At 40.2% G+C, this 27,270-nt stretch overlaps 1 protein-coding gene across 3 annotated transcripts in view; it reads right to left on the reverse strand.

Annotated features, from left to right (window-relative positions):
• Positions 1 to 27,270, reverse strand: part of METAP1D (methionyl aminopeptidase type 1D, mitochondrial) — a 54,944-nt gene that overhangs the window by 25,349 nt on the left and 2,325 nt on the right. For 2 of the 3 annotated variants that reach the window (XM_064162788.1, XM_064162778.1), the window contains exon 2: positions 1,172 to 1,338. In XM_064162788.1, coding sequence (XP_064018858.1) covers positions 1,172 to 1,338 — 167 coding nt within the window. Of the gene's footprint in view, positions 1 to 1,171; positions 1,339 to 6,634; positions 6,906 to 27,270 lie in introns of those variants that run through there. The other variant, XM_064162798.1, reaches the window with a different exon arrangement.

A 27,270-nucleotide genomic window follows, 5' to 3' on the forward strand; every position in this document is an offset into this window, starting at 1 on the left:
GTAATAACTTTGCTCTCAAGTTTTTGAAGTTAAGAATCAAACTAATTTTTAGACAGACTGAGAATTCCAATTTATGAAGACAGCTTTTTAGTATGACAGTAGATTTCTCAGTCTTTACTCTAAAAGAAGCATCCACATACAGGGAAAAAAACCCATGTTTAAGTTCTATTAACTCTTTAACTTTGGAAAATGTGACCTATCCACAGCCTCTTGGATGTAAGAATCTTCCATCCAACACCCTTCCCTGCTCTCCTATGGAACATCAATTTAATATTTCTGACTCAGCAAAATGCTCTATATTTTGCATAAGAAATCAGTAATAAAAAGAAAAGTAAATTTTCTTTTAAGTGCTAATGCACAACCTGAAAATTATTGCTTATATAGGCTACTTTGTTTTTTCTTTTGGCTAAAGGAAAGATATTAAACAATCTGTATGCTGTAATTAAATGAGAAAATAACAAAACAACAACAAAACAAACCAAATGCCAACAAAACCAACAAAACCCACCCAACCAAAAAAGAGCCAAAATCAAAGCAATAACAAAGAAAGGAAACCAGAAGTGGAACACATGTTAAAAGTGCATGAAAAGACTCCCTTTGGCTCTAAAGTACAAATAAAAGTATACATTGCAAGGAAAAAACCCTCAGGCACAGTAAAGACAAGTTTAGGATGTGCAGTGGGGTTGAAGGGTAACTACCAGCAAGTATTGTATGTTCTCTTCCTAAATATGACATAATCAATTAAGAAAACCTTCAGCAAAATCTAAACATTTTTATAATCAGGTTGCTAGAGATTTGTACAGAAAAGGACTCAGATGATCATGACTGATTCCTACTGGCTTTCAGTAGGATCATCTACAATTGTCTAAACCAAGAATCTGGACCCAGAAATATTAAGTGTTGACAGATTATTGTAATATTCCATGTTCATACTACCATAATTGAACAAACTCCAGATTTAAACTCCTTAATAACTAGATACAGCATTGTGTTTGTAACAGAGTAGGCAGCTGAAAACTTCTCTCACCAGTGCTCCTATTTCAAACACCAGATCAAGCAATGAGATGGTGATCCAGGCCCCCAGCTGTCAGAAAGCGAATACACTTGATCATGCCTGCGGTCGAACTCTATATTGACTGAAGAACAGATTAGATAATAGAAATTGCAGTACCTTAGGAACTGGGTGAGCTGGAGAAACGGTGGCTGGCCAAACTACACTATAAGCAGCATTTCTTTGTCCCTGAGAAAAGAAGCATCTTCGCTGTTGATTGCTTGACTGCCTGTGCAGGTAGATAGGATTGTGCGAAGCAAAGATTATGTAGCAGCCAGTCACAGAACCTGGGAAGAGGCAAGTTAAAAAATGGTTAACTTTTTTTTTCCACTACCACATGACAAAGTTGAAAGTATGCAAAAATGGTTAACGTTTTTTTTCCACTACCACATCACAAAGTTGAAAGTATGCAAAAAGAAGGGCATCATGTAAAACAAACCACAGAATCCATGTAGTAGCCAAGGGTAGTTCAAGTCTTGCACTGGTAAAGGGAAAGCATTAACACGGAGAAGCAATGAGAACATCTTCCCAAACAACACTTCAAAGCTTTATAAAAACACCAGATCTGCTTTCGTTTGATGTATTAAAAAGTAGTGTGAGTAAATACCCCAGAGCTTACAGCCTACTGGTGCCTGCTCAGAGCAATTTGGTGCATTGTTCCGGCCTTGGTGAAACGGTGAATAAGGGGCAATAGCAAGAAAAGAGGGGAGAAAAAATGATTTAATGATGATTTCAGACAGTATTTTCTGATGTACATTTGCAGAATTGGTCACAGATTTGAGCATAACCAAGTTAATGTTGCTCTTATCATTTGCACCAAGACACAAGGAACAGGGTCCAATTTGTCCTGTGTAGCATGGCAACAGAACAAACTTCAAGAGATGTTTTCAATCTTGTCCACAGGTAATTGAAAGGATTAAAATTTGTCATTGATTTGGAATACTGGGATTGGAGTTTCATTTAATTCACATGGGAGTCTGGGATGACAGTTCATCAGAGTATTCACTGCTCAAACTTAATTGTTGGGCAAAGACACGTGTTTGCTCCCCTCAAAACAGTAAAGAAAAAAAAAAGGAGAAAAGGGGAAAAAAAAAGCATTAAGCCCTAGAGGTTGTCAGAGACATCAAAACCAAAATAATGCATCACAAAAGACCACGCTAGCTTCAAAACCAGGAAATATATTAAATTCAAAAGGGTTATTGACACTTCCCAATTAAACTACAATTACATGTAGTGCATATTTCCATTACTTTAATATTCTACAATCTAAACAGAGGGGTTTTTTTTTGAAACCTAAATTTCACATAATAGTTAATCTGCTTCTGAAAAATGTCATATGTACACAAACACAAAAGCAATCTCTTGTGGCAAGTAACCCATACGAATAATTACTCTTAAGTAAAAAGGAAGTATTTTTGTTTAAACAGAAGTAACTAAAAGAATTTGTATCACAGAAATTCAGAAATTGATCTACTGCATATTTTGTAACTATGTGATTTGTTTTAGAGGAAAAAGAGTTTCTTCCATATCATGTATGTTTTAATTTCATTGTATCTTCCTTCCTTTCTTTTCGATGCATTTATCATGTCCAGATGCAGAAATTATCCTTTCACACACACATTCAGCTTCATACATAGCCTTTTTACAGCATTCTATCATATACAGGAGATTCATGTTACACACTCTCATGGAGCCCCAAACCCCAGAATAAATTAAATAGTTGCAAGAGGGTTGCTTTAGAAGTGTTCCAAACTGTCTCTTTGCACACTAATAAGTCCTGTGCTCAGTTACTATTATCTGAAAGGGTCTAGAGAATTTTACCCAGTGCAAGCAAAGTTTTACTGTTTTTTTTCAACTTGTTGATAAGTAACAAGGCAGAGTTGGAGAGTGAGGATCAGATCAAGTTCAATATAAACAAGATACCCCAATGGAAGCTGCCTGTTTTGAAAGTGAAGAGCATGTCTCCACAGACAGAAGTGGAGCTGCCCAGTTAATAGAGGGCTGGACTGGTTTGGTGGTGTTTTAATTTTAATCAACAACCTCATTACCTATTGCTTTCCTAGGGTCTCCTTCATGAGAAAAAAAATGTCTGGTTAGAAAAAAGAGAAATCTGGGCAATCTAATCTGCACAATCTTAATGTAAATCCAAAGCACCCAAAGCATCCTCCAAACTTCCTGGCTGCTTTGCACCCATTTCTGGAAGCTGAAAGCACAGAATCCACTGAGGTGGTAACTTCAGATGTAGCAATCAGTCCACCAGTGTTAGCTAAGGTAGCCATTCCACAGCAAGCAGAAGCAGTACCTTGCTCTTACCACAGCTGAAGGTGTTATAAATATATTGAAAACCTCTACTCATTGAAGTGGTCAGCTAAAGTCCATGCGGACTGCGATATGTGAACATATGCTGCCTGGGTACCTTGCCTACCATGCAGAAGTTTAATCTGGGAGGACAAAGCGTAAGTGTGCTTATGAATTATTCAACAAATACCTTTGAAAAGTCCAAAATACATGAAACTAGTTTATATTCATGGCTGCACACCTGTCGACTGTCCCACATTCAGAAGGGACACCTTTTTATTTGGAATAAAATGTTTACCTCCATTCTCCTGAAGATACACTGTAAATGTTGTCACAAGATAACAGGATAATAAGGTACTGTAGACTGTTGTTATTCTACTAACTACTCATTATAAACCAGACACATACAAAAATATCTGCTACTTGAAAAGGTGAAATGCGACAACCAAATAAATAGCACCACAGTATAATATGACTCCTAAAATACACAGAAGAATTAGAAGCACAGAAGAACAACTAAAACGTTATTTGAAATACAGATAATGTAACAGAAAACGTTCTCCTTCAAAATAAAAATAAAATTAAATAAAATGACATTAAAATATAATGAAGTTATTGGTTTATAATGAAACTCTGGATCCCATCCGCATACTTCCTTCCTCAAGAAGTCCTTCCTAATACCTCCACAGCTTCTCTTATTTTTTTAAGCTCTCACATTCACAGCTAATTCAATATAGCAACATCATCAATCATCAGAGATGGGAACAACTGGCTGTACTCTCCAAGTCTGGTTCAGATACTGTCTTCTTCCCATCCCTTAAACCAATCAAAGCTTTTCCCAGTGCCTTATTTTACTTCTGAAGCACTGGCACTTAAGCACATCTCTTTTGTTAAGCTTTCTGTGTATACTAATTACTGTGAGATAGTTCATAAATGCAGGATTTATGCAGCTTCCAGCAGAAACTGCAGCCATCAGAGAGAACCCAGAGCTTGAAGATGAGCAGCCTGGTAACACCAGTACCGCCAGGATGCAAAGTTGATCCTTTTCATGTTTCTGCTCTGCCCTAACAGGAAGGCTATGTCACCTGCCACAAGTGACAGAGTATTTATTACCAGCTGCAGTAAGGAGAATTTTTACCAATGTTACTGAATCACATCAGCAGATACAATGAGCAGAAAAAATTACAGACAACTGCTCCTCTGACTCTGAATCACACTGTGCAATCTGCATCCACACACGTCCTGCTGGAGCTGCTGGACTCCACAGCATACCTTACAGACCTTAATTTGTATTAATAAAATAAATACTCACTGTGAGCTTTTGCAAATTACCAGATGAATCTATTTTGTGTAGAAATTGCATTTCCTTTCCTTTTTTTTTTTCAAATGAGTCAGCCAAAGGGGATGAATACGGAATTAAAGTATGATGATGGGTGGGAGCATTTTAAGTGACTGATTTTGCAGCACAATGTGCCCTCTATTTATTAGCCTTTTACTCTAGGTCTATTTTAATTGTTATCTGTTCATGCATGCTACACTATATAATGAAATGCTCCCATTTCACTCACAGAGTAGAGAGTTTTTTATGTGTATCTCTACTAATGACCCTTAATTAAGTTGATTTTAGTCATTTAAATGTTATTTTCCTCTAGTCAAGAAGTATTTTTAAAGGGAGATGTTGGAAATGAACTCTCACATAAGCTCATTTTGAACGCCTCTTGTTTAACAGTTACAGCAAATTATCAGCTATGTTTTTCAATGAATAAGGTATAAGGTAGCTATGCAAAAATCTGCTGATCTGCATGATTCATCAAATAGGTTTGTTAGCAGCCTTAAATATTTTTTTGTTTGTGAAAGACTTCAAATTTCCAAACAATTAGCAAAAATGCTACCAAAGGATAAACTCCATGACAGCTCTAAGCTACGATAAGTACAAGGTACATCTCAAAAGAGACAAGAAATAACATTTCAAAATAATTTAGTCACAGCATCAACAGAAGTACAGTACCAAAATTATTGGAGATTACAAGAATTAATATCCAACTCCTTTAGGAAATAAAAATCAACTTGCTCTTGATGAAGTTCATATTACTTAATATACAAGAAAAATCAACAAAAATCAAAAGCACTGCCCTGGAAACTGTTTTCAATATATGTGATTTATTTTTCTTTAGCTAAAAGAATTGCTATGGATATTTTCTTAGTATCTATGCATTTGAGGCTAAAACACAAGTCTCCACTCACTGCAGAGGAGCTGGACAAGATGACTTTTGAAGGTCCTTTCTGATGCAATGTAGTCTGTGAATCTGCATAAAATTTGGCTTGTCAAGTAATTTTAACAGGGTGTTATAATTTAGCTTCCTGTGTAAATACTCATTTCTGTGTAAACACTCATTCCTGTGTAAATACTCACTTTACTGAAACTTCAGAGGAATGAAGTTTCAACTGTAGTATTAAAAATCACTATGGGTGATAATATGTGGAATCAAACCAACTTTAACTAGGTTCAAAATATTGCTTTTTACTGTTATGTATCAAATATTCCCACTTTTCATTTCAAAATAATGGTTGTGGTTTGAAAGATCTTTACTTGTAATTCTAACTGCATAACAAAACACTGACTTTGTAATCCCGATGTTACAGAGGTACGTCTAAGCTTCAAAAATAGGATGGGAAAGATTAAAGGTTCTCTCTAAGTCTGTGTAACCTGTGTAGCAGAAGAGTAGCTCACATTTCACAAGTAATAACCTGTGCATTTGCAAAAGGAAAAAAAAAAAAATTGGGTGAAGAACAACCTAGGGAAATGCCTGAGGCAGACGTTGAAACTGATTGGGCAGAGTAGAAGGACAAGAGCCCTTGAAATTAAACAAAAGCAAATTCATTCTGTTGACAGATGTTGATTACATCAAAGGCAAGAAAGAACATTTTTTCTGATTTTTTTCTTCCCCTCTTCCTGTTTTGCAACTAATACCTATGTGTTTTCTGTACATTAAGGATATAATATATCTTAATCAACATAACCCAACACATAATAATTTAAAAATCTGGTAAAAGTATATTGTAATGAGGTCTTAACGACAGGCTTCTCCAAACAAGAGTGTATTCACATGGTCATGTCTGCATACCCGTGCTGGTCACGCCATCATCGGCCCCTTACTTCTAGGGGTTAACTGCTCTGGCAGCCAAATAAAATACAGAGAGCACTGTGTAATTATGGAGACAGTCAAAGGGCAGACTCTATTTTGAAATCTATTTGCACAGACAAGGTCTTCCAATTTCGCTTACAGGAAACAAGCTGGTAAAGGGGGTCTCCTCCTCTCCAGATGCTTTCCACACGTTTTTCCCACATCAGGAAATCATGGACATGGACACCATGCAGCACTGTTTCCTGGATTGCAGGACTATGTCATTAGAAGGAGAAGAACAAGCCCATGCTCATGAGAACTATTTCCTCCTAATTGTCCATATTAGGAGAAAGCAAAACCCACAAGGACTACTGAAAATGCGACTAACAGCAATTTGTAAACAGGACACTGCCACAACTGTCACATGGTGATGCTGGAAAAGAGAAAAAAGAAATGAAATGGTAAAACCACTGTTTTTAATAGCATCACTGGTGAAATGAAATATTCATCAGGATAGATGTTACTTCAGTTGAAACAGCAACACACTGGAGAAAACCTCAAAACCAGCATGCTTGTGACTGTATCCTGACAAATTGAAGCACAGGACAGTAACTTGCAAACACTCCATTCTAATTTCAATTGTTTTATTTAATTATTTAAATTAACCAGAAATCAATGGCAGAAGTTGTTTAGTTAATAAAGGCATTAACAGTATCACTGTTCTTGTTACTCACATAAGAAGCAATGAAGTAAAGTAATGGCCAAACGCTGCCTGACTCCAAGGGAGTAGAGTCAGCCCCTCTGCTGACACCACTGAGATCCTTCCAAGACACTGGAAAAAGTCAAGCTTGGCTCCCTGCTATGGTTACAGTTTTGCTCTTGCTTCATGGAGAGGGGAACTGGGCAATTTGTTTGCCATATGTCAGTACAAATGAGTTTCTCAATTGAGTGTAAATGTATAAACTCTGTGGAAATACATTCTTGTTTGCCTTTACTTATTATGACTTACTTTAGACCAGCACACTATAATGATGAATCAGTGCCTTTTGGAACAGTGCTGTTCTTCTGATTCATTATTCAGTCAAACTTAGGGCCACAAAAATAGCTGTTCTGCAAGTTGGTAAACTGGGAAAGCAGAGAGAACCAGAATCTCGTCTATTTACAGGAAGGATGACAGCCTAAGGGTACTTCATCCCAATAATAACAACATTCAAGCAACAGTGCCCAGGTCATGACAAGCCATGACCCTCCCTATAGCTCCTTCAGGAAGCTGGCTCAGTGCCACCTTCTATCAGCAGTAACTGACAATGCAACTTTAACAAACAAGAAGAAAAGGAAAAATTGATTTTACATCCTCAAAAATCTATTCTACCCATTGAGCAATTGTTTATTTATATCCCTCTCTCTATATATATATGTATAAATAGACACACACACACAAACTCACACCAAGCTGGCATAAGAAATAAATTTACTGACTGAAATACTGGTATCAGCAAACAGTACTTTCTCTTTTTATCATAGGATTTTAAAAATACAGAATACCATCTGAATGATGCTCATTCTCATATCAAAGACAATTAATTGTCTATTACAGAAAACAGGATTGGGCTGCATAGGGTTAACTTTGGGAGCAGGACAGTGGAGTTCTCCAACAGAGCCTTCCATCCTACTGCTATTTCTACTACTTTTTCCTCTCTCTGATAGAGTAACAGTAGAAAATAAAAAGAAAGTGTTGCCTAAAGAAGTATCACAGCAAAATAAGTCAGGTCTAAAAGCTGGACTAGGCAATATTAAGAGTTTCACAGAGAGTTAATATCAGGGGAATTTAAGCTCCAGATCACAGCATCTGGCAAGCTTCAACTTCTGTGACTGTCATGAGAAACATTCCTTTTATGTTACTGCATTCCTAAATTAAGTAAATTAATTTATCACGAAGTGAATAAATTAGAACAAGAAATGTATCTGCTCAGGTTTGCATATTTAAACAGAACTTTCAATCACTTTCTAACCATCTTTAGTTTTTTTAAAAGATCAGAAAAATTACTTTCACTTGAAAGGTTGGTTATTGTATTCACTACTTTGATTTTGTAGGGAAGTAAGTGTTAGAACAAGTTACTTAGTTTAAAAAATAGCAGTTGTTTCAGATTAAAAGAATAAGCTATTCAGATAGTCCTCATACACACACAATACCAAATCTTGCTGTTAATATGCTTCCACCCACAGCTTTAACATTTCATTGAATCCTACTGGGATAAAATCTTTTCAGGTGCTCTTGTGAAGCAACTGTTTTTCAACTGGCATGTTTATGTCCTATACATATGCTTGATACAGTATCAAATCTTAAAAATAAATCCTACTTTAACCTCTTAAATTTCTACCTGAAATGGAAAAAAAATGTCTGAATCACCACAAAAAACCAAAACGAAAACACAAACAAAACACCCCCCCCCAGCAAATACACCAAACAAAAACAAACCACAAACAACCAAAATCCTCCAACATTTCCCACAGAAATCACTCTAGTGAGTGAGGAGGAAGGCTACTGAAATAAGATTAATGTTTGCATAGAAAATTTAGGAGTGCTCCTGAACATTGTATCAGAATTTCCTGAGTAGCTTGGAGAGAGAGGAAGAGTACAGGCAGAGCATGCACAAAACATCAGACCCATGGCAATAATAATTTTCAATACATTTGCAGCTGAATCTGTAAGGGTACAAGATGATTTCTGAATTGTAAGCCAGTCTTAACATTAAGAAAGTGTACACTGCTAGCATTTTTGTGATGAATACCTTGATAAAATTACATTACTACTTATCTGGAAAAAATGACAGCCAGCAGTATTTCTTGCCTTGTATTAAATGTTGTTAACTACTTGTATTGTCCTGTTTTCACACGAAAACACGAGTTAGTCTTTACTGAGAAAACACATACCTGTCCTTCACTGGAGTGGAGAGTGTAAAGTTGGGTAATTACATTCTATAATCCAGACTTCAAAATATATCAGCAGAGGGGTGTAAGAGTTTACAGCTGTTTCTACTAAACTACTGCGAAAATAAGCTTTTTTTTTTCCCCAAGAAGATCCTCTGCACAAAGATATTCCAATCAAGAGCTTGCTGCAGATAACTTGAAGCATCCTTATTAAAACATTTATTTTTAAACCTGTCAGTCATTAGTATGCACGATTAATGCACACATTGGAAGCTTATTCATAAATATGTGACATTTAGGTCACCAAATGAATTATAATGATAGGATTATGTATAGAATTTGGAAGAGTACAGTTTGGGAGCTGTTTTAATTTACTTTTTTTTTTTTTAATGCCTTCTACTTATCTCCTTGCTTAACATTTACAAAGACTTCTTTCTTATCATAAAAGTCCCTGTTTATCAAACACTGATACAGGAAGAAGTTGTTTACATTTTCAGAAGTACCAACATACATCACTTATGACAAAAAAAACAAGCACTCCATAAGAAATGCTCAATCACTGTCAATCACATGCACTAAAATATACATAAACCAAAGCATGTGGTGTGAACTGTATTAGATTCAAACTGAACACAGAATTACAACTATAACAAACAAAACCCAAATAATTACAAGTGACTCATAGGCCTATTTACACATCTCACCAAACTACTGGAAAGGTAGGTAACCATAGAAACCTGACAGCCTAAATTCAATACTTTAAATAATTTGTCTTTAGTTTAAGATGCTGCAAACAATGTTTCTATTTGATGAAATCTGTATTTCTAAGGGCTTCCTTTTTTGCTTTGGTACTGCAGAAAATGCTCAAAATAATTTCATCTCTTGGTTACTAATAATTTGCCTTTTTTATTTGATTTTATTCAAGTAAAGACTGAAGTTTACTCTGTAATATAAAAGGCTGACAGATTTTAACACTGCAAATTAATATTTCCAATGTTCATTTAACAATTGCAATTAAAGAATGATATCAAACAAACACTCCTGAACTTACTATTAAATGTATTGCCCATAGATTTTTCTAAGCTGCACACTAGTAGAAAAAAAATTACTCAAGTTAGCTGTTGAAGATGAAATGTTAATATCTGTTTCAGCTTATATTTCTTTTCCACTGACAATTACAATCTGCACTATGATTAGTGCTAATGTTCAATATTTTACTTCATAATCTAAATTAGTAAAACATTATTTTTGTAGTTCAATGGCTCTTAGGTTGTAATGTTCAGCATGTATTTCATTATGCAGAACAGCAGTGGATGTTGTCTAGCATGATTTAAATGGGTCAACAGTATTTTCCTATTCCCATTAATCATGCAGACAGCCACTGGGAAAAAAAAAGCCTTGAAAACTAACCTAAGAAATCTCTTTTTATCACTGACTTGTTCCTCTAGTCCAACAACAGCAAACACATGCTGCAGGAGCTGGGAGCCTCGCAAACTGGGGAGCTAAGGCTGCTGCTTCTGGTGCTGGCAGCAGGCAGCGCTCTCCAGGCTGCCAGCGGCCCCATGCCAAGAATGATTCTCATCGCGCAAAGTTCAGTGGGAGCTGTGTGTTGACAAACTGAGCAAATTTGAATCAGCAAAACTCAGTTTTGGCACAAGGACATGCAACTGCACTGAATGCAAGGGCGTGCTGCCCACTGACGCTGTGCTGGCAGCCAGGCTGCTCTTGCGTAAATGCAATTGTCGGAGAACTCCCACTAAAGAGAAAGGACACAAGATCAGGCCGTTTACTGCAGACTGCTTAAAACACACATCAGAACTAAAGGCCCGGTTCTCAAGCCATGGAACCATCACCTACAGCCCGTTTCATACAAGGCATATTGCATTACAATGCTAACTTACAAAAACCAGAGCATTCCTGTGGAAAAAGAAGCTGCTCCAATAGATAAGAAAGGGGAAAAACTTAAGTGTGAAACAGGCAGAGAGTGACAGGATGATCAGTATCAAACATTCAGACTCATTTATCTAATAAATACATTATTAGGATTTAAAAAAAAAAAGCAGTCAAGATTGCCTCAAACACAAAAGTACTGCCACAGCACAAAATCTCTATAAAGGCAGTGATGACACATTTGATTATATTATGGCATAAAAGGGCTGGCAGAGCTGGCTTAGGAAACCTCTCACCTCATACTATGGAGAAGACTTCTGGACAACACAAAGGATGGCCCAGGCTTCTTGGAGATGGCATGCATGGCCTGTAAGACTCCCTACCTCCTGCCTTATCGTGGCTGGACATCCAGTCATGGTTGGTTAAGCTTTTACCAGTGACTGCTTGTGCCTCTGCTGTGTCTGCTAATGGGGCAGTGCTTGGTAGTCCATTATCACCATAGAATCATAAAATCAGCCAGGTTGGAAGAGATCTCCAAGATCATCCAGTCCAACCTCTTCTCCAGGCTAAACAACCCCAGCTCCCTCAGCCTCTCCTCACAGAACTATGTTCCAGGCCTCCTACCAGCTTTATTACCCTTCTCTGGACATGTTCCAGTGTCTCAACATCTCTCTTGAATTGAGGGGTCCAGAACTGGACACAGGACTCAAAGTGTGGCCTGACCAGTGCTGAGTACAGGGGAAGAATAACCTCCCTTGTCCTACTGGCCACACTGTTCCTGATCCAGGCCAGGATGCCACTGGCCATTGCCTGGGCACACTGCTGGCTCACGTTCAGCCTACTATCTACCACTATGCCCAGGTCCCTTTCTGCCTGGCTGCTCTCCAGCCACTCTGTCCCCATTGGAGAGAACAGGAGAGAATTGGTTCCTTTAGCCTAGTCACCTCAGCAGCTAATTTTCATTTGGTTGAACTTCCATCTGCCAACCTCCCACTAACCAGTTTGCAACTTCCATCTGGTTACCAAAGCTGGAGAAACTGTTGCAGCAAGAGCTGCTGAAGTTTGTATATCTGCTACCTTATCCTGATTTTATGAAACAGTTTTAACAAAAGAGTTACTTGAACATAACAGACCCCTAGTGAACAAAAGCAAGACTTTTTATCAAGTAGACTTTAGAAACAGACACTTCTACTGCAGTTTTTGAGTTGCTGTGCAATTAAAATTGTGCTTGAAAATATGTATTAGTTGAGTATGTTACAACCCAAAACTCTTAGACAATGTAACAATACCACTCAGAAAACCACTGAGACAGAGTTATACCAGCAAAGTAATTCCTGCTAGTACAACTTGGTATTTTTGAAGAGTTGATTTAAGTCTTCCCAGAAAAGAACTCTTCTTGTGAGCTGAGCTCCTGATGAATTAGTAGGGTGTGCCAGAGCATGAATAAAATCTTATCAATCCAGACAGGTCTCACCACTTTATTTCTTTAAAGAACACCCATTTCCCTCAAGTCTCTATCACAAGCCATCAATAATAACTAGTGCAGAAGAGCCAGAGAAGTGAGATCTGCCTAGTCACCTCACTGGTGCTAGTTCAGAAAGCTCACCACAATGAAATTAGTGCTAGTCACTGCCTGCAATTTTATCTACAATGCAAGAGTGTGACTTGATTCTCAGACTTGCACAAAATCACTGTGGGGAGCATCTCATCTCATCTCAGTGTCAAATAAGGATGTCTCTGCAAGATAACTATCACTTTGTCCAATGAATAAGTATATAAGCACATTCAACAGCTACAAGCCCAAGCAGCACACAGATGTGCAGCGACTGCATTATCTATAACACAAAGCATTTAATTTTTACAACTTGTGGTGGGTTGAGAAACTTCCTGTCAACACTACTGAAGTTTACTAGACCAGCTTAGATGGGTTGGAAGTAAGATAAAGCTATACTTACAGCAGAGCTAAATTTACAAGCATATATACACAATATATTTACAAGTATTTACAATTATATACAATTTATAAATAATACAGAAATCCAAATTCTTTCTTAGACAAAGAAACTGCCCAGAGGAGACTCAAATACTGTTTCTCTCCCAGACAGACAATCAGCAAAGCTTACTTGTTATCTGTTAGTGGAAGATATTAGAGTGGAGCAAAGGAGAAGTGAAAGGAGCAAGAGATCTGAAGCAGAAGACGGCAACTTGTTTATACTTTGGCTTTTTATGCCTTTTAGCAAACCAATGAATGATGTAGACTTTATCATTATTTTCTTTTCTCAACCAATGATCTAATTTCTCTCATTAGAATATTTCAAATAGCCTCAAACCAGCACACAGCTTATGGAAGGAGTATGCTAGAAGCACAACATTGTTTTTTCCAACTCCATCTTCACCTGTGTCTATCAGAAAATCTGAGACTGAACAGTTGGGATTTATATGAGAAGCAAACAATTAAATAGACACTTTCACTGTTTGCTTGCATCTGTTGATATCACAACTTGAAAAACACATAAGGCAGGACCTAATTTAAGTTTGTGTACAATTAAAACACAAAGCAGATAATGTGAGAAATGTATATGTTCCTTTAGAGAACATCTGATACGCTGTAAGTATTAATGTATAAATTTAGATCATTACTGCAATAGTCCCTTGAAGATTAGAATGAGCTTGATCTAAAATTGAAACAAAGCCTTAAACAGGTAATTTAACCACTAAAAAATCCTAAAGTAAACATCTTTAAAATGTGAAAGTCAGAGACTCAATACAGCTGGTCAGACTAGCTGGTTATTTATCATCTAAACTCAAAAGAGAACAGTGTGACTTTCAAAAACACTCAGGGAAGTTTTCTCAGGCTGCATGCTACAGACTATGTCTGCCAAAAGAGGAGCTCTGAAGAGCCCTTTATTCTCCTTTTCTAAGGCTTCCATGCAGCAGGGTAGTTTGCTGAGCACTTGGTTTCTAACATTTTCCTCTTTGTTCAGAACTCAAGAAGTAACGGGGAAGACATCTACTGATTTGGAAAGAATAGCAGCTGAAAAAGAACTCCCCAGGGAATAAATCAGTTAACAAAATAAACAAATTTTCCATACTTTGTTTTTATGTCAGAAAACATTTCCAGGTTGCTGTCAACTCAACACATATTTTTAATATGAGCTATCTTAAAGGACTAAAAATAAGAATAATTCAAATTTCCTTTATCTGGGAACATCTGTAGTAACTACCTCCAAGGAACTGCCAGTTATCACATGGAAAAAGGAACAGTTCAGCTTGTAAATATTACATTAAATGATTTCTCCTAGATCCTTTAAAAAGCATAGCAAGATAATGCAATAACTAAGACAGAACAGAGAATTCTGACACTTCTTATACTAAACATCCTCATATACTGTATTTTTCTTTCTTAACTGCATCCAATAAACTACAATACCTTACTCTGTTGCATATGAATTTTCATGCCCACTCTCATATTTTACTCCTGCAATTAAAACGTGCACTATTCTGGTTACATGACACACCTTGTAAAGCAAAGGTGACTGCACTTAAGCAAACGTATATAAGTATAAATCTATTTAAGATAGGACAATTATTTATTTCAAATTTCTAATCCAATGCAATAAACCAAGACTGGGGATAAAATGAGCAGCTGGACAGACTATCTGATGCTGATAAACACGATGCAGTTGTTATCATCCTGTGATTAAAGGAAATAAGGGAATGTGATAGCCACATCCAAAGACTGTGAAAAGATTTTCTGTGAAAAGAAAGCAGTTTCACTATCAGTTTGTTTCAGCTCCTCCACATGGGGGTCCACATCACCACTGGTGGATGCTTAAACACGCTGAGAAAGCTCGAACCAATAGGTCACAGTCAGGGAGGTCTGCTCTTAAACGCAGAACAGCATTGCTTCTGTGGATGTTTTTGCCTGTCTGTCAGGCAGCTTACTCTTTATATTCATCAGAGAAACACTCTGAAGAACAGCACCATAATGGGCAGCACTGGTTGGCAGTGAGTGCCGGGGATGGGAGACTCCTTGGGGCAGGAGCACAAGGGAAGCCCGGGTGCAGCCAAGGTGAAAGATGGGTAGATAAAAGGCTGAGGAAACAGCTGCAATATGGCAAGAGCACTGAGCAGAAGCAGCGTGAAGAACAGAAGCTTGGTTGACAACTGCAGATATAGATGGAAATGTTGGGGAGACAAAAGTTACAGCAGTTCAGACAGAACGAAAAGAAAGGACAGAAGCAGCATTTGGCAAAACAGAACAAGCTATAAGACCTGGGAATTTGGAAAATGAAACTCAAAACATATAAAAAGGGTAAGAAATTACTAATTGCAAAATTTTGAAAAGGTTCTTTAAAACAAAAAAATAATCTTGAAGAGTCTGTTTTCACTCTAGATAACACCAAAGTCAGTGGTGTGGACCTGACCTGCTGAACACAAAATCTGAGTGATTTTTCTTAAATTGAAACTAGAACTTGGCTTCATACGGCGCCTTTCATACTTAGTGTGTAACAAATTGCTTTAAATACTGGCAGGCAAACAGCCATTACACACTCAAGAGCTCATACATAATAATACTTAGCATTTTTATAGTGCTTTTCATCTTCAAAGTGCTTTACAAACATCTCATTAATCTTAACCAACGCACCTGCAAGGTAGATAAATATCTGTGTTGTAGGTGGAGAAAGACATAGAAAGTTCAATGGCTTATCCAAGGCCATGCACACCATCATCCTCTAAATCCCTTGCTCCTGGCTCCTAGCCCCATGACGGACTTGAGCCTCATTCTAGGTTGACATCATGCCTTCCCTTCAGCTACACAACTGCAGTGAGAACTTGGCTTACTATGAGAAGGATAGTGGGCAACTGGCAGGAAAGCCTCTTGTTTCTGAAGGAGAGCACCCAAAGACCACTAGCGCCTAGCAGGACCACCTAGCCGAGGCAGCAGGAAGTCTGCAAGACACCAAGGTGAGAATCACAACATAGATACTCAAACTAAGCAGTGGCCAAAGAAAGCCTCTGTGCTGGCAAAAGCCTCTGCCTCTCTCTTACTTATCTGGCAATCTGCTGCACAGTCTTTGGAGTAGGAGATTCATAGAACAACCTAGCCTTGACTGCCTCCACGGAGGGGGCATCCACAACCTCTCTGGGCAACCTGTTCCAGTGTCTCACCACTCTCACTCTAAAGAATTCTAATATATTGTCCAAATCTTTCTAATATCTCATATCCAGTCTACATCTCACCTCCTCAAGCCTCAATTCATTCTCCCTCTCATCCTATCACTACAAGCTCTTGTATAAAGTCCCTCCCCAGCCCTCCTGTAGCCCCCTTCAGGTAATGAAAGTCTGGTCTAAGGTCTGCCTGGAGCCTTCTCTTCTCTAAGCTGAACAGTCTCAACTCTTTCAGACTGTCCCTGTAAGCTATGAAGAAAAGTTTTCTTGTCTGTGATTCTAACTGATTTGACTCTGATAGGGGTCAAGAACTGGCTGGAGGGCCAGGCCCAGAGAGTGGTGGTGAATGTTACTACATCCAGTTGGCAGATGTCACTAGTGGTGTTCTTCAGGGATCAGGGCTGGGCCCAGTCCTGTTCAATACCTTAACTGATGATCTGGACCAGGGGATTGAGTCCAGCATCAGTAAGTTTGCAGATGATACCAAGCTAGGAGCAGGTGTGGATCTGCTGGAGGGTAGGAGAGCCCTGCCAGAGGGACCTTGACAGGCTGGATGGGGGGGCAGAGGCCAATGGGATGAGACTGAACAAGGCCACGTGCAGGGCTCTACACTTTCACCACAACAACCCAAAGCAGCAGTAGAGGCTGCAGACCGAGTGGCTGGAGAGCAGCCAGGCAGAAAAGGACCTGGGGGTGCTGGTAGATAGTAGCTGACCATCCCTGGAGGTGTTCATGAAAAGCCAGGATGAGGCACTTAGTGCCATGGTCTAGTTGATTGGATAGGGCTGGGTGCTAGGTTGGACTGGATGATCTCGGAGGTCTCCTGCAACCTGGTTGATTCTATGATTTTATTCTATTCTACTCTAACATAGGGGAAAGACTCAAAAAAGTGCTGTTCCCCCTACTCAGGCCAGCTCCATCTGAAGAACCAGCCTGGAGGAGGAGAAGCACTGAGACAGGAACCTGCTTTTCTAGAGCTTGCTCAGGAAAGCACCATGTCTCATTAACTGAGTCTGACTCTAATTGAAGGCTTGTGGTCTGCTCACAGGTATCAGCATAAGCTCTATCACCTCTGTAAGAGATCAGAGAGTCACAGAATTCCTACAATTCAGAAAAGATAAACCTGAAGCCTGTGGCTTCCAAGTACTGTCAGAAAACAACTCCAGCTTCACTCCTCAGGCATTCTCTAAGTACAAAAAAACTGTAATAAACTTTGTCTAGCAAGAACAGTAACTCTCTCCCTTGCTTGTGACCCAAAAAAAAACACCTTAATGCGGTTATACCACATGGCTGTACTTTTACATTTTTGAGGTTTAAACAGATTTGATGTAATTTTTATTTTCATGTTAAAAAAAACACAACCAAACACAAAAGAATCACCCCAGCACAATTCAGAAATACCAGGAATATTAAAACTGGAGCAGACAAGAAGTCTAGAAGATATGAACTGCAATACAATACCTGTATTGTGCTACAGTAGATTCTGTATTTCCTTATACAGAGAAAAAGAATAATCAATTTTTAGTAATGACATCCCTCTTCCAGAGGTTTATTAGTCACTAGATTTAGATAAGTAAATCTGAGAATCCTTATCTGTTCAATCTTCATGGTCTAGTTGATTGGATAGTGCTGGATGATAGGTTGTACTGGATGATCTTGGAGGTCTCTTCCAATCTGGTTGATTCTATGATTCATAAACCCAGATATTTACAAGTTCTTCAAACACTGTGGTTCCTCTCAGGTTAAGCATCTCATGTTTAGAAAAAGAAGTAAAAAAAACTGCTACAGTAACAGAAAAAAAATAGTTGAAGGCAAAAACTTCCACATTTATTTTAAGATATCAAGGAAAAATGTCTCTCTACAAGTAACAGTATATCATGTTAGGTAGGTAAACATAAACAATGGAAGATAGATGATCAACAAAAGGCTGCCCAGGGAGGTGGTGGAGGCACTGTCCCTGGAGGTGTTCAAGAAAAGCCTGGCTGAGGCACTTAGTGCCATGGTCTAGTTAACTGGATAGGGCTGGGTGCTAGGTTGGACTGGATGATCTTGGAGGTCTCTTCCAACCTGGTTGATTCTATGACTGATTCTATGATTGATTGAAAAATGTATGTAGCTGAAACAGCAATTAGTAAGTTCTGCTTGCCTATCCAGTCAGTATAGACACAAAAAATACAATTAGGAAGAAAGAAGCAGTCTTTAATAACTCTTCTCCACCTTAATTTTTTTTAACTTAGGAAAGCAAAACTTAACAAGGGCAATCCAAAACATGAAGAAACAGCTCTTGATCACTGAGCAGAAACTATATGTTCCCCTCATGTGGAAGACTTTTAAGATCATTACTTCACTGGATTAAGATGGGTTTGTGTCTGACTGCCAACTCCATATTTTTGTTTGTTTGTTAAATAAAAATTTACCACTCCTGATGAAAATAAAGACATATTAGAGGAAAAAAATCAGGAAATGCAATTGAATTTCATTACATTGATCATTAACACTCACTCTGCAATCATAAAAAAATAATCTAAAATAAAAATCCACCCTGTTCTTATTCACAGGATCACAGAATATTAGGGGTTGGAAGGGACCCAAGGAGATCATTGAGTCCAACCTCCCTGCCAGAGCAGGACCACACAATCTACAACAGATCACAGTGGAATGCATCCAGACAGGCCTTGAAAGTCTCTAGAGGAGACTCCACAATCTCTCTGGGAAGTCTGGTCCAGTGCTCTGGGACCCTTACAGTAAAGAAGTTCCCTCTTGTATCGAGGTGGAACCTCTTGTGCTGCAACTTCACAGAATCAACCAGGTTAGAAGAGCCCTCCAAGATCATCCAGTCCAACCTATCACCCAGCCCTGTCCAATCAACTAGACCATGGCAATAAGTGCCTCATCCAGTCTTCTCTTGAACACCTCCAGGGATAGCAACTCCACCACTTCCCTGGGCAGTCCATTCCAATGGCTTCTTGTCCTATCCCAGGGGGCAAGTGAGCAGAGCCTGACCTCCTACTCCTGACCAGCCCTCAGGTGTTTATAAACATTTATTAAATGCTCTTTCAGTCTTCTCTTCTCCAGATTAAAAAGCCCCAGGTCCCTCAGTCTCTCCTCATAAGCCATGTCCTCCAGTCCCCTAATCATCCTTGTTGCCCTCCACTGGACCCTCTCCAGCAGATCCCTGTCCCTCTTAAACTGGGGAGCCCAAAACTGAACGCAGTATTCAAGATGAGGTCTCACCATGGCAGAGTAGAGGGGAAGGAGAACCTCCCTTGATCTGCTGGACACACTCTTCCTAATACACCCCAAGATCCTATTTGCCTTCTTGGCCACAAATTTGCCTTCTTATTCTGCAGCTAAAATAATATACTATGTTTATATAGCATAGCTTTCACAATGGAATAAACTTGATTACAGTGAATCATGCAAGAATAAAATAAAAATACACACTAAACTCTGAAAGCATAAAAAGTATAATGTAAGTAAAAAAAATACCCAATACCTCATCATGGTAATGTGAGTGATGCAACAGATTTTGCTATTTTGCTTAGTAACCTTCACTTTATTTGCAAGCAGTAATCAAGAGGTGTCTTGATTCTTGCTGCTTCTGGTCTAGGGTGAAAAAAAACCAATTCTCCTAATTATCAATAAACTAATACCAGATTTTAGTCATAGTGAGGTCTGTTACCCATCAGTACCAGCCAAAACTAGGAAAAACAACAACAATAAAAGTGAAAAAGCAAGAGGCGAGGCTTGAACACAGTTTTCTCTCAATTCCCTTGGGAATCGTGGTACTATAAGTCTTGGATTCCTAGGCAGATGGGATCATGTTCATCACTTACAGCAGCTCTTCCTCTGGGCCTAAGTCCAGGTAGACTGTTTGTCTAAACTTGATGAAATATAGGCGCCATCAGGTAACAGCAGTTGTCAGAGAGACTCCAGAAAGGTGAAATTGAAAACTGAAAACTGAAATTAAAGCACTGCTGCAGCCAGCCTCTTTCTACAGAATGCAATAACTGTAAGGCAAAGAGCATTCAACATACAGATTGCTCCTTGTATATATTCTCTTGTATTTTCACATATGTAATATGGAAGTTAAATCAGGCACAGAAGTGTGTCTTAATAAACATTCATTTGAAGTAGAAAGGAAAAAAACCACCCCACTGCCACAAAGCCACCCAGCCTGAAAAGGCACAACACCAGGGCGGGGAAAAAAAAGGCAGCTGTTCTCCCCCTCCCATTCATTGCTTCAGGATGTTTTCAAATTAATATTTAATGCTAATTAATATTGCTAGATTGACAGCATTGGGATGTGGTGTCTAGAAGCACTGCAAGCTACGCAGGGTTGGCAACATCATGTCAAACTGACAGAGAGAGAGGCAGAATGTTTCACCAGATGTGCATTTTCAAGTGCTATAGGACAGAAGGAAGAAGGAGTAAAAAAAAAAGTGAAACAATGCTGAATTAAGAAGTTCATTTTGTAACTTGGGGTCCTGCGGGTGGTTTTAGCACAGAAAAGGCCCTTTATAGACTGAAAACATGATCGAACACTACTGAAATCAGAGTTTGCATTGAACCTGCAGAACTGTCACTGAAGAATGCTCAAAACCTCCTAAGCTTTCACTTTAATTTCATGATTCCCAACTGCTGAAATCAAACCATCACATTTAGTATGTCTCAATATCATGGGAAGGAAAAACAGTTTAAATTTTGCAACACAGATCTCTGCTGCAGCTTTGGTACCAGAACAGGTTCAAAATCAAAAGTAGCCTGTCTTCAAGGTGACCTCATCAGAAACCTAGGACTCTTCAGAATGAAAGAATACCATGGCACTATAGAAATCTTTTCTTGGTAGCCACAGCCTAATGCTCCAACTCTGGTTACACATGGAAAATCATGCAAGAAATTGGGGGGAAGCATAACTGACTGGCTCAGTTAATTTTCCTCTGTGCAGCTGGAGAACAGCCACAATACACAATTCCTCAAGTTTACAGACAAGTGGTACTTTGCTTTTAGGTATGCCTTAAATCCAGCTTCTGGTCTAGGTACAGCCATTCAGTGCAAAAGATTGAGTTAAAAAAATACTAAATCTAGAAAGCCACCTCACATGTGTCCACTACTGAACTGTGTGTTAACCTGGCTGCTTAGGTGCAGCAGGCACCAGGGCAGTCTCAGGTCCCTTGCATCCTGCTGATGCCACACTACCACAAGACACTCTGCAAAATACTTCCTGGGTGCTACAGTTTCTGCATCCATCAGCTAGTGCTAACGATTCCAGTTCCTTTTGTCTGCTGTAACGACTTGCACTGTGAGCTCTCAGAGACAGAAAGATGTTATACTATACGCTTGTAGACTGATGCTGTGATTTTGGTTAGGGGACCTCTTTACTCTAAGACACAATATAACTCATAATTTGAAGTCCAGAATTTCTTTAGGGATGATTCATCCCTTTATTCTTTCTCTTCTAACACTACATACTACAGTAAATAAGTCTAGAGACCATCAAAGAGCTGTGATAAACTCTACCACTACTCCTGATGTTTTAAGCAACAGAATGTACAAAGACCAAGAACCCAGAGACTTGGCATGCAGTTCAATCCTGTACATAGGCTCAGCAGGGTCACCTTTCATAGATTTTAAGAGTCTGATTGGTTGGTTTTTTTTTTTTTTTTTTTTTTTTTTTTGTTGTTGTTGTTGTTAATTTAATCCCTAGAGATTGTAAAATGGTATCCTTCGTTTCATTGATTTGCTCTATGTGGGTAAATCAGTCATTTTATTCTTTGCAGAGCAACACAAAGATTTGCATGTTGATTAACACTACATTTGTGAGCCCAAAGAGAGTAAAGGACAAAGTTTGTTTTTTGTACTGCCCAAAGGCAGCACTGCATAACCACAATTACAACCACAGATGTGCCATTCTGTTTCAGACTTTCCACCTTATTACACGGTATTACGTTGAGTTTTAGCTTCTATACCTGAAGCCAGCTAAGGAAACAACAGATGAGGACACTGGGTAAGGAAATGCCAGATGAGGACACCAGGTAAGGAAACACCAGATGAGGATAACCTCTGGCAGACAACACAGAACTACATGCAAACAGAGAGTGCTCATTGCTCATGGACATCCCCACATTGTGATGGTTTGGGTGTTCCCTGCCCCTCCCCCCCACTTTAGAAATCACCCAGACTAGACTCAGCCGGCTCTGGAAATATGAATGAAGCTTATATTTGCAGCTAGCACAATATACAAGCAGATATTTACAGTATATACAGTTATATACAGAAATATACAAGGTAAAAGGTAATACAGAAACACACCAGCCCTCCCAGAAACCTGAGTCCCCAGGAGGGGCTCCCACCGGCCCTTCACCTTCCCCCTGCCCCTCTCAACCTTACCCCAGTCCCAAGGAAGAATAGAGCTTTGGCCAGAGGGTTAGAAAGCAAAGTGGCTTAGTCCAAAACGGGGGGTAAGGTTAGAGAGATGCAGCTCAGCCAGCAGCCCAAGCAAGAGTTGTTATTTAGTATTTTCATTTCTTGTTTCTATACATCTCAGCAAGGCTATGAGGGAAGTAGACATCACCCCTGTTTTCTTTCCACACCCTGTAATGTAGTTCTTCTCACCAAAACATTCTAGCCTGCTTCAAACTAGCACACCACATCTAACTTCAAGACTGAGAAAGCACTGTAAAACTTAGTTTGGAAACAGCAGCTAGCCAAGTCCCTGTGACAGGGCATCCCATTTTCTTGGTAGAGGCTCTCCCAGAGCTTTCTGGTATTTTCCTCCAGAGTGAGTAGGTTACACACGCTGTGGACACCAGCCCTTAGCAGTGAATCCCCACAGCAGAGTGGTGAGCTGCTGCAGAGAGTGGAAAGTTTGAGAGCTGTGCAGTGGGGATGGAAAGGGAGATCATGCTCCATTCTGCTTAGAGAAAGGCCCAGGGGAGCTCTGAGGAAAGCTCTGCAAAATGAAAAGCGATACATATAAAATACACTTCCAAAGAAGTTCAGTTTGCCTTAAGGATTACAGCTAGGCTTACCTCACTTAACTTCCCGTCTCTAAAAATGTACCTGTCCAGCGTATTTATCAGAGACTAAGCAGTGGCAGCTACAGGACACTGGCCAGGAGCTGGCCACTCAAGACACAAGGCACGCAGAGCAGAGAAAACACTCACAGAAGAGGAAGAAATGTACTCTTCAGGAGCTTGTCACCAATTTTGTCTTTCACAGTATCATCAGGGTTGGAAGAGACCTCACAGATCATCAAGTCCAACCCTTTACCACACAGCTCAAGGCTAGACCATGGCACCAAGTGCCACGTCCAATCCTGCCTTGAACAGCCCCAGGGACGGCGACTCCACCACCTCCCCGGGCAGCCCATTCCAGTGTCCAATGACTCGCTCAGTGAAGAACTTTCTCCTCACCTCGAGCCTAAATTTCCCCTGGCGCAGCCTGAGGCTGTGTCCTCTGATCTCCAGGATTCTGGCCTGGTGCTTCAGCATAAGGTTATTGTGTCCCTGAGGGCTGCGGCCTTCCTTCTCCCCCGGCCCGCGGGCCCCGCGGTGGGACAGCGCCGGGCCTCGGCTGCGAGCTCTGCAGCGGTCCCGGCACAGCGGCTCACGGCGCCGTAGTGCGAAGGGGCCGCTCCTCGGCGTGCTGCGGGCCCAGGCTTTCTTCTAACATGGGTTTGACCAGCCTGGAAAGGAACGCGTCGAACACTTCACCCTGTTCCAGTTCTTAAAAGGTGGCTACAAAATGGACACTCGCTTTTTACGTGGAGTTACATGGAAACCGAAGGCGTGATGAGGAGAGGTTACTCCCGGGAGGACTGCCCTTGAACACAAGGGGAACTTTTTTTTTCAGAGCAGGGACACTCAGCCATTGAAATAATCAAATTATCTCCTCAGGGAAGCGGCTTGGACACTTTTGAAGATTCAGCTCAACATGGTGCTGGGCCAGCTTGCCTTGACCATACTTTTCATAGAATCAACCAGGTTGGAAGAGACCTCCAAGACCATCCAGGCCACCCTAGCACCCAGCCCTATCCAGTCAACTAGACCATGGCACTAAGTGCCTCAGCCAGGCTTTGCTTCAACACCTCCAGGGACGGTGTCTCCACCACCTCCCTGGGCAGCCCATTCCAATGCCAATCACTCTCTCTGGGAAGAACTTCCTCCTAACATCCAGCCTAGACTTCCCCTGGCACAACTTGAGACTGTGTCCCCTTGTTCTGTTGCTGGTTGCCTGGCAGAAGAGACCAACCTCCACCTGGCTACAGCCTCCCTTCAGGTAGTTGTAGACAGCAATGAGGTCACCCCTGAGCCTCCTCTTCTCCAGGCTAAACAACCCCAGCTCCCTCAGCCTCTCCTCACAGGGTTTGTGTTCCAGGCCCTTCACCAGCTTTGTTGCCCTTCTCTGGACACCAAGAAAGGTTGGATCAGATGATCCCTGAGGTCCCTCCCAACCTGGGGATTCTGTGATTCTGCACCCTTCTACAAAGAAGAGAAGTCTTGTTCTGTTCTGGAATGAACCTACATGTGTAGGCATAGGTCAGTAAAGCTACTGATGTGGTGGAAAAAGCTGAGTTTCAGGAGGTAGACAATAATTACAAATCCTTCTGTAATGCCTAACATCACTTGCACAGATCACTGAAATGTGGCCACACATGAAAACCCTGCTTCTTTATAAGCTGCCCTCACTCCTGCATCAAACAGGACTGGGGAGCTGCCCACCCAAACATAGCCTCCACCACAGCAGCTGGTTTTCGTGTAAAATCAACAAGTCGATCCAATTCACACCATGGCTGGACATCTGCTAATGACTTACTTGCATTTAGAGGCAATCTTAGCCAATGCCGATTGAGAAACCTAAGCTCACAAAGAAACCATACCCTACAAATCCACCCACAGCCAGAAGTGATAGATCTTGTCAGAACAAAGGCACTGTGTGCTGCCAACAATGCATTACCTCTCAAGTGAAAGAACAATTAAACACTTTATTGAAAGGGGAATATTTTTTCTCTTGTGTCTCAAACCATGAAAGTGCATGTCTCCCCCAGAGTTACTCATTGCTGCACTGCTGAAATGGGAATAATTCCTTGTCTCTCTGATTATTGTCAAGACAGGGATGAAACTACCCTAGAATAATCTGAAAAATGTTAAAAGTGTACTGCAGTCAAATGGTTTGAACTTCTACCATACATTACTTGCAGCTGATAATGCTAATGTTAAATTCTGGAGACATGAGTCTGTCTACAAATTAATGGAAAATGTGAATTAATATTTTCTTCCAGCTAATTGCCCAGCTTCTATATTGTACAGCACAGCCAAACATCACTTGATCCTGAAAATTCTCTCGTGAAAGTTTTTACTCACATTTTCTCAGCTGCCAAAATAATTTGGAATTACAGAATATATTTCATTATCAGTCTGGGATACCAGGTAATACTTAGTCAAGTCTCCCCAAAACTGTTATCTGTGTATGTGCTAGTTTGAGTCTAGCTGGGATATTTTAGTGAGAGGAATTAGAATTATAGGCTGTGAAAAGGAAACAATGGTGATGTCTACATCACTCATAGGCTTGCTCAGATGTATAAAAACAAGAACAAAAATATAGATAACAGAGGGGCAGGGACACCCTAGATCAGCCTACCCACAGCCTCATCCAGCCTGGCCTTAAACACCTCCAGGGACGGGGCCTCAACCACCTCCCTGGGCAACCCATTCCAGGCTCTCACCACTCTCATGCTGAAGAACCTCCTCCTCACATCCAGTCTGAATCTCCCCACCTCCAGCTTTGCTCTGCTCCCCCTAGTCCTGTCACTACCTGACAGCCTAAAAAGTCCCTCCTCAGCTTTTTTTGTAGGCTGATACTAGAAAACCACAATAAGGTCACCTTAGAATCATAGAATCAACCATGTTGGAAGAGACTTCCAAGATCATCCAGTCCAACCTAGCACCCAGCCCTAATCCAGTCAACTAGACCATGGCACTAAGGGCCTCATCCAGGCTTTTCTTGAACACCCCCAGGGATGGTGACTCCACCACCTCCCTGGGCAGCCCATTCCAATGTCAATCACTCTCTCAAGGAAGAACTTCCTCCTAACATCCAGCCTAGACTTCCCCTGGCACAACTTGAGACTGTGTCCCCTTGTTCTATTGCTGCTTGTCTGGGAGAAGAGACCAACCCCCACCTGCCTACAACCTCCCTTTAGGTAGCTGTAGGAGCCTCCTCTTGTCCATCCTGAAGAGCCCCAACTCTTTCAATCTGTCCTCACAGCAGAGCTGCTGCAGTCCTCTGACCATCCTTGTGGCCCTTCTCTGGACACGCTCCAGCATGTCCACACCCCTCCTGTAATAGGGGCTCCAGAACTGGATACAGTACTCCAGTGTGGTCTCACCAGAGCGGAGGGGGAGAATCATCTCCCTTGCCCTGCTGGCCATACTATCTAGAAAGAGTTATACTAATAAAGCAAAATTCCCTCATTTATAAAAACTAGAATATCATAAATACAAACACCAAAAAAAAAATCCCCACAACACAACAGAGGCAAAAATGTAATTTTTGTTCAATTTAGGTGGAATAGATTCCGTCAGGTGAACAGAAATCTAATTTCAATTACTTCTGCCTTTCAGTACTGCAAATTAAATTACATTAAACTGTCCAATTCAGATAAAATGTGATTTAGTTTAATCAGTCTTGTCTGAACTCTGACAGTTCTGCTTTTTAAACTTCTGGAAATGCATATTCACTAGGGGAGATGAACAAGGTTTGATACCTTAAGGGAAGGTATGAATTTAAATGGTTTTTCTT

Source organism: Pogoniulus pusillus, chromosome 2, assembly GCF_015220805.1.
Source record: "Pogoniulus pusillus isolate bPogPus1 chromosome 2, bPogPus1.pri, whole genome shotgun sequence".
NCBI lineage: Eukaryota > Metazoa > Chordata > Aves > Piciformes > Lybiidae > Pogoniulus > Pogoniulus pusillus.